The 13,611-nt window shown below is 38.2% G+C and overlaps 1 protein-coding gene across 1 annotated transcript in view; it reads left to right on the top strand.

Annotated features, from left to right (window-relative positions):
- Positions 1-13,611, top strand: part of THSD7B (thrombospondin type 1 domain containing 7B) — a 763,227-nt gene that overhangs the window by 522,235 nt on the left and 227,381 nt on the right. The window contains exons 12-13 of the mRNA XM_028101331.1: positions 6,247-6,441; positions 12,869-13,132. Coding sequence (XP_027957132.1) covers positions 6,247-6,441; positions 12,869-13,132 — 459 coding nt within the window. The remainder of the gene's footprint in view (positions 1-6,246; positions 6,442-12,868; positions 13,133-13,611) is intronic.

Below are 13,611 nucleotides of genomic sequence, written 5' to 3'. Positions count from 1 at the left end.
ACAGAATATGATCAAATATGATCAGGCTAGTGCATAGATCAGTGCCACACACTAGATTTTGGGTATATTTTGGTCTGTTAGAAGAAAGTGCCTCCTAAAATTTTAAAGAAAGACTTATATATGTACAAAATAAGGGTTGATACAACGAAGGGATGGAAGATGACTAAAGATGAAAATTATAAAAGATTTTATAAAAGGAATTGGTAAGTTTTTTGAAAAAAATTTAAAGTGAAAGAATGTGATTGGAGAGTAGAACAAAACCATACACTAGTGATTTAGGGTATATTTTGATCTGTTAGAAGAAACTGTATCTCAAACTTTTTAAAGAGAGAACAACATATATATATATATATATATATATATATATATATATGCCAAAAATAAGGGTAACTACTATGAAGGGTTAGAATATGACTCTAAAAATGAAAAATAAAAAAAATTTTTTTAAAAAAAGGATTGATAAGATGTCAGTTGAAAAAGGGAAAAAGAAAAAATTAAAAAAAAACAGTTAAAATTAACTTTGTAAAACTAAAGAATCATGGTAAAAAAACCATGAATTCTATGTGCAGTATTCCCCTAGCGCTGGAGTTTGTCCGTTCTCTTTGATCGGTAAACTTGGTCTTGGCTGGCTGTTCTTGCTGATCTTCTGGGGGAGGGGCCTGTTGCCGTGGTTTTCAAATGTCTTTGGCAGAGGCGGAATTGACCTGCCCTTGTCCTCTGGGTTAAGCAATCTGCTCGGGTTTGCTCTCGGGAGCTTTTGTTCCCTGCAAGCTCTCGAGATACAGCTTTGGAGGACGAGAGTGAAAATGGTGGCCTCCCAGTCTCCGCCTGGAGGAGCCGAGAACTCGGGGCCCCATTCCTCAGTTCGCCCCCAGAGAAAAGCAGTCACTCCCATCTCCCCGGTCTCTCCCCGCACTCCATGCTCACCTGGCCTGTGACCCAGCGTTTCTATCTCTGGCACCCGACTCGGTATGGAGTCTCCAAACCCAGCAGATCACTGCGATGTGCTCCCGCACAGCTCTTCCCGGGGGAGGGAGGGGTGTCTCCCCGGATCTGCCGCTTGTTGGGTCCCTGCTGGAGGAGCAGTGGCCCGACTGTGCCACAGATCACGGTTTATGGCAACCCCGAGCTGAGAGCCCGCGCCTCGGCTCCATCTCTGCAGCCGGCTTCCCCCGCTCCGACACCTGGGAGCTCTGCTGCACTCAGGCACCCCCGGTCTTTCTGTGACCCCGAGGGTCCTGAGACCACACTGTCCCGCGAGGATTCCACTCCCAGCTTAGCCACTGGAGCGACGTCCCTCAGTGGAGCCGACTTCGAAAAGTTCCGATTTTGTGCTCCGCGGCTCTATCACTTGCCAGAAGCCGCCGACAGAGGCCCCCTTCCCCGCCGTCTATCCTCCCGAGTATTGCCTCGGATTCACTTCTCCACGTGTCCTACCTTCCAGAAAGTGGTCGCTTTTCTGTTCAGTGTTGTTGCTATTCTTATCTTCGATCTCCTGTTGAGTTCGTAGGTGTTCAGAATGGCCCTATTCAGCTGAATTCCTGAGACCAGAGGAAATCCAGGTCTCCTACTCCTCTGCCATCTTGCTCCGCCCCCTCCCCATAGTTGCTTATATATTGTGACTGGATGGATGAATGGATCAATTTCAATGAGATCAATAGGGAACAAGCTGTAGGTAATAAAGATCCAGGTGTATAAGCAAAGTCTAATATTTAGACCACCACAGAAGTAGAGAAAATGACTCCAAGATGTATCTCTGATTTTAGGACATAAGCTATATTTCTTTGCCTTATTTCATTCCTCTCCTGCTCAGTAATGATGCACAAATGGTTCTAATGGTCAGAAAATTTTGATAAATCCCCCTGAACCTTAGATGTTAAAACGCTTTTGAATTCAGCTTTAGCATAGAGAGGTATGGTATGCATTTGTGCTGGATATAACCCCCTCAGTGATGGATATAACCCCCTCAGTGAGTGAGGTGTGAAGCTGCAAATATGGCCAGTGCTCCTCTGTATAAATGTTCACTGTCCTCTCATGAAACTCTTAAGAGTTGTTAAGGATTTTGATCTTGGTGCTTCTGGAAAGAATTCCCAGTAGGCCTTGGATTTCAGTTTCTGACTTTCTCTGGAGTTCTGATCTCCTATGGTAGCTTATAAGCCTCACTTTTATACACAATTAGCAGAATACACAGAGCATCACGTGGAAATAGACAGTATCTTTAGGAGAGCCGTGCAGTCTTTGGAATAGGCTACTGACTTCAATATTGTAATTGAAGGGAGGCTCCAGTTATACTTCTTAGGGGCCAAGAGTATTGATAGTGGGATCTGGAAAATTCTCCCTGAACCAAGTCAAGTGACGTTGGATTCTTCTTTCCTGGTGCTTGTTATGTTTTCTTTTTTACTAGACTTTATCATAAAAATAGGTCATTCTCCACAGCACACCTGGGTGGCTCTGTTGGTTAAGAGTCCAATTCTTGGTTTTAGCTCATGTCATGATCTCAGGGTGGTGAGATGGAGCCCCACTTTGGGCTCCCTGCTCAGCACAGAGTCTGGTTGAGATTCTCTCCCTCTCCCTCTGTTCTCCCCACTTTTGTGCACTTGCTTGCTTGCTCGCACACTCTCTCAAAAAAAAAAAAAATCAGTCTCTGGGCACATGTACTGAGTGCTTAGTACTGTGCTAAGTACTTCATCTGCATCGATTTATTATATGGTGTAGGTGTTATTGTATGGATGAGTTAATGGAGTCTTTTTACATAACTTGTCCAAGGTAACAGTAAAAAAAAAAGTCACTCTTAGTTCTATTTGACACCAGGGCTTATAATTTTATCAGTATAATTTTCCACCTGTTTTCTCAAAATAAGTTTTCTGACTTAAGGAGTCAGAGTCACCTTTAGTGGTTAAGAACTATATTGTAGATTTAAAATTAATACATTTAAAAATATCCTTTCGCCAGTTGCCTAATGGAAGGAGACTCTGAATTGGATTGTGCCACTAGCTACTAGTTACCCTCATTTACTCCAAATATCTTCTCATATCCTGGTTTTCCAGTCCTGCAGACTTTGTGCTTGCTGTTTTTCTTCAGTAATTTCCTACCCGCTGGTATAGTTCAATATCCAGTCTTCCAGTAAATGCTTATTAAATGATTTTATACTAGAACATTCCCAAGAAGTATTCATATTTTTTTAAATGTTATTTATTTGAGAGGGAGAGAGTGTGCATGTGCTCACACTTGCGAGGCAGAGGTGGGGAGGGGCAGAGGGAGAGGAGGAGAGAGCATCCCAAGCAGACTTCCCATCCGGTGGGACCTAGCAGGGGACTCGATTTCACGACCCTGAGATCATGACCTGAGCCAAAACCAAGAGTCATTTGCTCAACCAACTGAGCCACCTAGGCACCCCTCATTTATGTTTCTGTGTCTATTGTGTCTATGTCTAATTCTTTTCCACACTTGAAAAGAAATTGGAATCTTGAACTTGGAGAAATCTGAGAACCATAATGCCTGATGTAAGCAGATGATTGTATGATCTGTAGTGTATCAGTTGCTACTCACCCTTGAGTTAATAGACCATCAGTAGTAACACAGAAGTGGTCTTGAGGTTAATGTGGGTGTCATGAAACTTCAAGCTACAACTGTCAATGTTTTCTTTGGCCCTTAGAGATCTCTAATGTCTCTATTAGACTACTCTAATACATCAGTTTGTATGGGAGCAATGGATCTGATTTGTCCTACATAGCCCTGTCAATGTAGTGAATGTGTTTAGGGCATATTTGACATATTTTTTGACTAATGGTGGTTTTTAAGTGTAGTGCCAGAATCCTGTGAGATTCAACCATGCTTTTCTCTTTTCCTTTATCCCTCAGATTCTGAGGATGGCCAAGGAAGAAATGAGCCATGGAGAGTGACAGTGTGTGCATGTGTACCTGAGAGGAGAACTATCAGCCTGTTTGACTTAAAATAGAAATTAAAAATTAAATACAAAAGGATAATAGTCAATAGCATTTATTGAATGTTTAGTGTATGAGAGATACTGTTTTAAGCCTTCTCACAACTCTTTGTTATAGGTTCTCTTATTATAATCATTTTAAAGATGAGTCTAAGCACAAAGATTAAATAACTCCATGTAACTCTCAGGTATTTGGAGTTAGAATTTGTATTCATACCATTTGATAAGAATGTCTCTGAATTACACCATATACTATCGCTATTCTTTATTTTTGATGCTTTCTTTCATTAATGCAAAATAGCTCAATATAGGCATTCATATATCAGTGTTTGCTAATTTAGTTTATAGAATTTCAAGGTATCACTGAATGTTTATCGTAGTTGTCAAATCATAAACTCGTGGGAAAAAAACTTCGTTGGAAAAAATACCTTACTTCTGTATACATAGGGGTTTGGATTTAAAATAGCAATGCTTTTTAAAAGTATGTAACATTCCTCTTCATGTTAATCAGTGCATTGTCCTCTTGGGGGGAAAAATACCTTTGCAAGATAAATGTCCCCTAAATTTACTTCAGGTTGGTTATCTAAACATGTAATTCAAATAACATTTGCTTGTAGCCTACTTAAGATAAAGTATGTTGGTGTATTCATCATTAATAGCTGTAAAATTCCCAACAAAACAAACACAGGTGATGTTGGCTTTATGTGCAATGGATTTCATTCCTAGGATGTAGATAAAAACAGTGAAGATAAAAACCAGTGAATAACCCCACCTGCCACCGAGTAGGTGTACAAATTGGGAAGTATTGTGTATGCATCCGTTGTCATCTTAGCTAATTTCTTGGTCCTAAAACATTCGATGGATTTGGCTTTCAGTTATTTAAAAAAAAAAAAATCAGATTGAATTGTTCTCTGCACTCGGAATAATGAAAGGAGTTCAGAATATAAGAATGGGCAATTAAATGGAGCCCCTTTGTGTAGTTACCCTGCATTATAGAAGTTTCCATATAAAGTGTTCTTAACAACGTTGATCCTAAGCTGTGATATGTTTATTCCTTGTAACTTGGTAGATTTGAGTTGTCATAAAAATGATCCTAAACTGATTTCTTAAGGATGAAGAATTCAGCAAATATCCATTAGCGTATACCATACCCACAGACACCGTGCCAAATATGGGTTGTCGGTGGACAGGCTGCATACCTGGGACACTTAAAGACAAAAATATGCCTAGAATTCTCCCCCAGAGATGTTGATGCAGTAGGTCTGAAGTCATGCCATAGAATCTGTGTGTTCTCCTAGATCTCCATGGTGAGGAATCATTTTAGAAGAGTAGTTTTCACTCCAGGGCAACATTTGGGCCATGTCTAGAGGGGGGTGTGCTGCCTGTCTCTAGGAGGTAGAGGCCAGGGATGCTGCTAAATGTCTTCCAGAGCACAGGAAACACATACCTACACAAAGTATCCAACCTAAAATATCAGTACTGCCAAGGTTGAGAAATACTGGTCTAAAAAATATAAAGACACATTCCTACCAACTCCATAATTAGGATGAATAAAAGATACACAAAAATATCATTTATAATTGAATAAAAAGTCATTAGGCCAAAGAATCAAATATAGAATTAAACTTCATAAATTCTTTACCTCAAGATCATTAGTTATTTTATGGTCTGAGTAGAGATCTTCTAGGTGAAAAAATTTGAAAGTTTGAAGAATTCTGCAATTGATAGGATATCTGTAATGGGAGTTACCTGGATAGATTTTGCCTATATTTGAAAAAACAAATTACTTAAAATTTTAATCCTGAAATGTTAATAAGTAAAAAAAGTTTACTAATAGACAACAAACTTTTAAAAATACTGGTTATGAAGTGAAAATAGGACCATTTCCAGAAGTGCCATTCAAACAAGCAAAGTAAATTAAAATCTAGGAAGAATTCACATGATATTCATTTTTTGTCCCTTTGTCCTCCTATCTTACACTCTTACACATTCTTTCCTAGTTTTACATCATCCCTAGAGATCCGATACTCACAAGATCATGTACAATATTATTGAAAGTTATTTTGGTTGCTGTCCATGCAACCAAATTGGATTAATAATGAAACCAATTAAATCTGAAACCTCCACTGGCAATGATAAACATTTAATTTCCAGAGAGAAATAAGGTTAGCTGTGTTGAACACCTTTTATAATCGGTGATAACCAAATTTTCAAACATTGGGGGATTCTGCTATTTTGTTGAAAAATAAGCAGCAGACTGATTTAATCAAAATGATAACAAAAGAATCCATTTTTTTTTAAAGTGGTCTCCTGTGTCTCCGATGATAACCAGTCAGCAGAAATGATAGAATGCCTCAAGCAGACAAATGGCATGCCTCCCCTTGTACAAGAATGCACAGTCCCGTGTCGAGATGACTGCACCTTCACAGTTTGGTCCAAGTTTACACCCTGCTCCACAAACTGTGAAACAACCCGAAGTCGACGGCGACAGCTCACAGGTAGGGTATGCCTTCCATTTCTTAGTTTCAGACAAGGGATGCACTCCTGAACCTGCCAAAGAGAATGGACGCTCCAGAAAGACTAGAAATTATATCGGGTCTCTCCTTTTCCCAGCCCCTCCCTGACATTATGTATCTTCTGCACCTATGCCTGGCACATGATATGTACTGAATTAATACTGTGAAGTGAATGATGTGAACCATTCTATAGCTATGAAGTTCCTCTTTATATGGCTTTATAATGTTCACAGTGGTAAATGGCAACATAGCCACCCACTACCCTGGAGTAGTTAATGGCAAGGTTTCTGGTATTTTGGTCATGCCAGGATCTCAGCAGTGTTGAAAGCAGTGACTGATTTGTAAAACACATCAAAGGCAGATCTAATCTATATCATTCTCTTTTGCCATTACTTTACAAACAATTTGACATTTTAAAATTTTAGTAGAAGAGTCAAATTACATATATAGGTTCTTCTTTTGTGGTATATTATTTTGGTTCTGTTTACATCCATACAATTTAATGGAAATTAAAGCAATTAATAGTTAAGGTGCTGGAGCAATTTTTGCCTGTAATAAACAAATAATTGATGCAGTGTAGTGTATTGTACTACTTGTCTAGATAAATATCCCACAGTTTCTTTTGTTGTATTTGAATATGCAGAAAACTTAATTTAGGTAATAAAGACCAGAAGGAAAAATGCCAAAATAATCATTGGGATAATATAATTGTTGACATTGAAGAATTAAGCATAGAAGACCATCTGTTCTTATAAGCAGTTCAAGTGCTAATTCTCTTGGTTTCAAATTCCCTTTGTTTGAATGTATGGCTCACAAGATTATGTTTTAAATTTAACTCACGCTAATGGATTTACTTAATCAATGAGAGCCTTTAACAGGGTTTCTGCACACAAATCAGAAGCCCATTCATGAGTGTAGGTAAAATATATAATCAAATAGAAACAACTAAATATGCTGTACTTTGTGCTCTCTTCTACAAAAATCTGTGCATATATAACTTTGCACAACATTGCTTGTGTTTCTAAGATGAAAAAAGTTCTTAAAGGGAATATAATGGCGTAGAATGTGTTTGGAGTAATATCAAGTTCAGGGGTAGCAGTAAAACTTTGTGTGCACGTTCATACATAAGGCTTCAGAAGTCATCATCCTGGCAATTCTCTTTATCTTTGAGATGAGAATTTCCTTTAGAAGGACAGGAAGGTTTTAATTAGTGGCCAGTTTTCTTTCCTTGAGAATTTATTAATGGTATTTTATACCTGCAAATTGAGAATGGGAATATTGAAAAACCTAGGATTATTTATTGAGCTAGTGCAGTTTGTTATGAACTGTCAAAACTAATGCATTTAGCTTATTTAAAATACACTTTTTATGTAAATATTGGAAGAACCATTGTACATTTTCTGCACACACTATCCCAAGAATTATTCCCACTAAAAAACTATTTAGAATTTTTCTAAATTATTATTGGTTATGTTTTTTTTCTGGGTAATTGATCTTTGTGTGATCAATTGATCAAATGATCAAAATGATCATGTCTTGGAAACACCAAAACTGGTCAATTTTATGAAATGTAGGAGTTGTAGAAAAAAAACTATTGTGTGTGCAGTGAGCAGTAGTGAACTGTAATTTTTCACTTAAGACTTATTTTTATTGTTGTGGTACTATGCTTGTATTTTGGTCTCACCTGTAATTTGGTGGTAAACTAAAGTAATCTCTAACATGAATGGTAGTAAAAGGCATGGACTTAGACCGTAAAACAGTGTGATTCTCTTTAACACAGACACACATAAAGAAGCACATAGACAAAAATACAAGCCACTCCATGGAATGAGGGACCATCTAGTGTCTTTTTCTTTTTTCCATTTTTAACAGGGGACTTTAATTCAATATCTGGGTATCTTGGGTGTTATACCTAAACTAGATCATCACAGGTTTTAGACTGAATGGTAATTAAAGCAGTTTTTATACATTGCTGAAAATAATCTATTAATAGATTTGTTAAGGTTATTAGTATACAAAATAGCTGGATAAATAAAACCTATTTAATATATACTTGTAGTTTTATGTTATTGTGGGAACAGTTACAAATTTCCCTCTGACTTAAGGGGGGGAAATGTCTTTACAGTTGTATTAGGGATTGGTTTTCTTGTTAGCTTGTTTTTTTAGTAGTAAACAAGTTCTGAATCCAAAGGCTAATGCTGATTTTTTTTTCCACTATAATGTAATCAAAGTAAAGGACCACTAATAATTTCTTATTTTGAGAACCATTTCTGTATTAACTTAAATTCTTCTTCAAACAGTGATGTCAGGTAATTAAGGAGGTTGTCCCACATACAGAGACTGCATATATTACTACAGAATACTTGTCCTGCCAGCAGCTTTTGGTTACCTTGTAGATGAATACTTTTCTTTCTCCTGTCTCTTGCTCTCTCTTACTTCTTTTGTCTTCCCTTTCTCCCCCACCCCACTTTTTTAAGCCTCCTTTTCTTAATGAACATTTTTCTTGACCACTTATGCATGCTAGGCCTTTGAAATACTACTAGGAATAGACAGACGTCCTAATTTAAGAGTTTACAGTGTAATGGAAGCTAGAGATTGTATTACAATTAAAACACATTATAGAATTTGTGACTATATCTGTCATTTTATTACAATTAAAACACAATATAGAACTTGTGACAATATCTGTCATATTAGTGCTACATTAGCTTCTTATTGCTGCTGTAACAAATTACCACAAATTTCATGGCTTTAAAAGACAAATTTATGATCTCATAGTCATGTAGGTCTAAAGCAAACTTCAGTTTCACAAGGCTCAAAACAAGATGTTGGTGACTTTGTATGCCCTTTCTGGAGGCTCTAGGGGAAAATGTGTTTTTTTCCCCCTAGCTTCTAGAGGCTATCCACATTCCTTGGCTCATGACTCTCTTCTTCCTTCTTGAGGTTCAGTGAGGTTGTATCTGACTATTCTCTCTTAGGAAAGGCTTTCTAATTTTAAGACCATGTGATTAGGTTGGACCCACCCAGATAATCCAGAATAATCTCTCAAGGCCCATAATTCTAGTCATATCTACAAAGTCCATTAGCATGATTCCAGATTCCAAGAACAGAGGTGTGAACATCCTTGGAAAGGCCTAGTTTGTGATAGGCAGGATAATGAAAGTACAGAAGAGTACCTTTTCCATACCCGAGATGAGTTTTAAGGATGGCTTTCTGGCAGGGGTAATGTATTAGTTTGGACCTGAAGGACAAGTAGGCATTAATTAGACAATGGAGGGAGGTTGGAACTTAAGAAAATTTCTGGCGTAAGAAATGCAAAGGCCAGAAACCAATGAGTAATTTCCAGGAACGGAAAGATGCTCAGTATGTCTAGCTTGTAAAATGCCAGAGGCAGAATGGCACAACATAGGCAGGAGGCAGGTCCTAATTGTTTCGGTACTGCAGAGCCTTGATGACCATAGCAAGGGATCTAGACTTTATTCCATGAACTATGGTAAGTCACTGAAGAGTTTTCAGTAGATGAATGATGTGATCGGACTTCCATCTTTGTGAGCTGCTTCTAGCTGCAGTGTGGGGAGAAGATGAAGGGAATATGAAGTAAAATGGCAATAAAATACTAGAAGCAGCTGTTGTGGGGATTTAACCTGGAAATTTGGAGATGGGCTGTATATGGGTGGAATTGGTCAGAATGGAAACAAGGACTGATTCAAGAGATGCTTAGTCATTTGAAATGATAGATCTTTGTCATTAAACAGATGCAGGTAATACAATAGAATTCAAGTGTGACATTTTAGATTTTGACTTGGTCATGTTGATATAATTGGGAAATGAAGACGGAGAAAGGAAGGCCTGGGTGTGAAGAGGTTGAGTATGGATTTTGCCAGGTTGAGTTTGATTGGCCCTTTAGGTTCCAGTCTGTAGCTCAGAAGCTTCAGCAAGAAATCTAGAATGGATATAATAATTAAGAATTTAAGAGTTATAGAGGGTCCTTTAAACTCAATGGCTGAAGGCAATGGATCAGAAGAGAAGAGAACCTAGGGCCGTGCCCTGAGAAAGCCCATCAGTTAAGAGATGTAGAGAGGGGAAATAATGCAACAAACAAATGAGATCTTACCAGAGGAATGGAGGGATGAGGGACAAAAAGGTAAGGTACAGTGTTCAGCAATGGTGGTGTGGTCAACATTCTGAATAGTCATTAAACAATTAAGTCTGAAGGATAAGGTATAAAGATATTCCAGGGCTTCATTTGTTTTATTACTTTGTCAATAGTAAGTAGTTTCAAGGAATAGGTGGACTCTGTATCCAGGCTTAAATTAGTGAGAAGAGAGTAGAAATTGAATAGATGGAGACAACAATTTTTTATGGACGTTTAAGAAGCACCAGGGACTTGGGTATGTTAAGTGCTGGTAGGAAGAAACCAGTCACCGTGCATTGACCTATCTTTCAACCAGTAAATTCTCACAGCCAGAATGAGGCTGTGTTTCTCAAACTTTTTCTCATTAAGTGCTCCTAATGGTAGAGGCAAGTGAATACATCCTTCCAGAGAGATGGTGGCATGGCTGAAGCTCTTGCAAGATCATTTCAGACCCTGCAGGAATCCTTATTTATTGTGGTCATAAGCAACATGTCAGACCATAGAGCCAATCATCCAGGCAGCAACTGTAAAATTGTGTATAAACTATTTGACAATGAGATAATATCCCATGCATCAGCTTGAATCCAGCATGTCTAAAACACCTATAAACACTGGGAATAAGACTAATAGAGCAGCCTACTTCATTTTTTTTAATAACCAGCCAAGACTCAAGCTGATGACTTATTAATGAGGAAACAAAATATAATCAGATCTATTAGAAAATTTTTAGGAATCTAGTGGAAGTGTGTTGGCAGGAAAGTTGAATCAAGTTACATGCTGACTTGAAATGCCATTAAACATGAGTATCAAGTACTCAGAGCAGTGGGAAATGATTCTGCATTCTCATTACTCAAAGACAGGATCACAGCTAAAAGGTCCATCTAAGTCAATTGGTAAAGGTAAAGTCCTATTCTAGAATACTTATATGAAAAAGGTGTCTCAAACTGGAAACGTAGCTTTTTCTCAGATTAAATTACCCAACATTATTGGAGCATTTATTTCCTTTTATTGTGTCAGCATTTGTGAGCTGCCTGATGGCAAGGACCAAAATAAGTTCTATTTTGTCTGCCACACCCCGAGTGACACCTAGACTCACTCCAGGGCCCTTGTATGGGAGGATATCATTTTGTTCTTTGAATAAACTGGTTCCAAAAATGTATGTCAAAAAGAGAGGATGTTAATATTTCTGGGGTTTTGTTGGTTTCCCTGGAAACCATTAATTTCCAGGAAAACTGAGACAAGGTACTCTGTTCTTACCAAGTTATAGGGAAAATCATACTAAATAAATTAACAAAAGCTTTCTAGCTGTTGAGTCACTATAGCAAACATCTTTTTTTTCTTTTACCACTATCAACATAAAACCATTTTTTAATTTTTTTCAAGTTAACTTTTTAAAAAATTTTTTTATTGTTATGTTAATCACCATATATTACATAATTTGTTTTGGTGTACTGTTCCATGATTCATTGTTTGTGCATAACACCCAGTGCTCCACGCAGAATGTGCCCTCCTCAATACCCATCACCAGGCTAACCCATCCCCCCAGCCTCCTCCCCTCTAGAACCCTCCGTTTGTTTTTCAGAGTCCATCATCTCTCCTGGTTCGTCTCCCCCTCTGACTTACTCCCCTTCATTCTTCCTCTCCTTCTATCTTGTTCTTCTTCTTTTTTCTTAAAATATGTTGCATTATTTGTTTCAGAAGTACAGATCTGTGATTCAACAGTCTTGCACAATTCACAGCGCTCACCGTAGCACACACCCTCCCCAGTGTCCATCACCCAGCCACCCCATCCCTCCCACCCCCCAACCACTCCAGCAACCCTCAGTTTGTTTCCTGAGATTAAGAATTCCTCATATCAGTGAGGTCATGTGATACATGTCTTTCTCTGATTGATCAAGTTAACTTTTCTTTATGATTTTATTTATTTGACAGAGAATACAAGCTAGGGAGCAGCAGGCAGAGGGAGAGGGAGAAACTGGTTCCCCGCTGAGCAAGGATCCTGACGTGGGCCAAAGGCAGACACTTAAACAACTGAGTTACCCAGGCACCCCTCAAATTAACTTTAATTTCACAGTTGCTTTGGGAGTTGTTTCCATTGTCCTAGGATTTGCTTTCATGGCCAAAAAAAAAAAAAAAAAAGTGGAGACGGGCAGGGGCAGGCTATAAATATAGCCTATATTTGACATTCAGTAAATAAACACTAGTAAAGACAATAATGTGACTTTTAATAAAGCAGATGTGAAATTAATATTTCAATGTCTCTTTTTGGAACAGGGAAAAGCAGGAAGAAAGAGAAATGCCAGGACTCTGACCTGTACCCTCTCATAGAAACAGAACTATGCCCTTGTGATGTATTTATATCTCAACCTTATGGCAACTGGTCAGATTGCATTCTTCCAGAAGGCAGAAGGGAGTCTCAACGAGGATATCGGGTGCAAGGAGACAGCAAGGAGTGTGGAAAAGGCATGCGCTTTCGAGCAATAGCCTGCTCAGATAAAAATGGAAGACCTGTTAACCCTTCCTACTGCAGCAGTTCTGGTAAGGAGATGGATGAGGAGTAACAGATGGGAATATACACATACAGTCCAGGAGGTGTATCCAAGGTCTAGAATTACTAGCTTTGTTCTTTAGTAATTCTTTCAGTTCTCCTTTGTTAATAACACACTGCCTTTCATAAAATGTAGGCATTTGGGATGCACATATCCATATTTCAGTGACTATTTGGAATATGATTATTTTGGATCTTTGACTCACCTCACTCTATACTTCACCTTTGGCTACTTGGTTAACTGTGGATGAGTGCAGTTGCTTTACTTCATTGGAAAAGCCATATTTAATACAAAATATATTTTATGGTGCTTTTTGGTGCTCTGATCATACATACAGAGAGCATCAGGCCTTGAATTTCTTCTAAGGTAGTTGACAGATTACCAATGAAAACGTTGATTTTTTTTGTTTGTTTTAATATTTTAAAAAAGATTTTCTTTATTTGAGAGAGACACAGCGAGAGAGGGAAC

Source organism: Eumetopias jubatus, unplaced genomic scaffold (assembly GCF_037043125.1).
Source record: "Eumetopias jubatus isolate StellerSeaLion01/CBP00866 unplaced genomic scaffold, mEumJub1_p1.0 scaffold_3, whole genome shotgun sequence".
In the NCBI taxonomy this organism is placed as follows: Eukaryota; Metazoa; Chordata; class Mammalia; order Carnivora; family Otariidae; genus Eumetopias; species Eumetopias jubatus.
The sequence above is the reverse complement of the archived record's forward strand: the minus strand, read 5'-3'. Positions and strand labels throughout refer to the sequence as shown.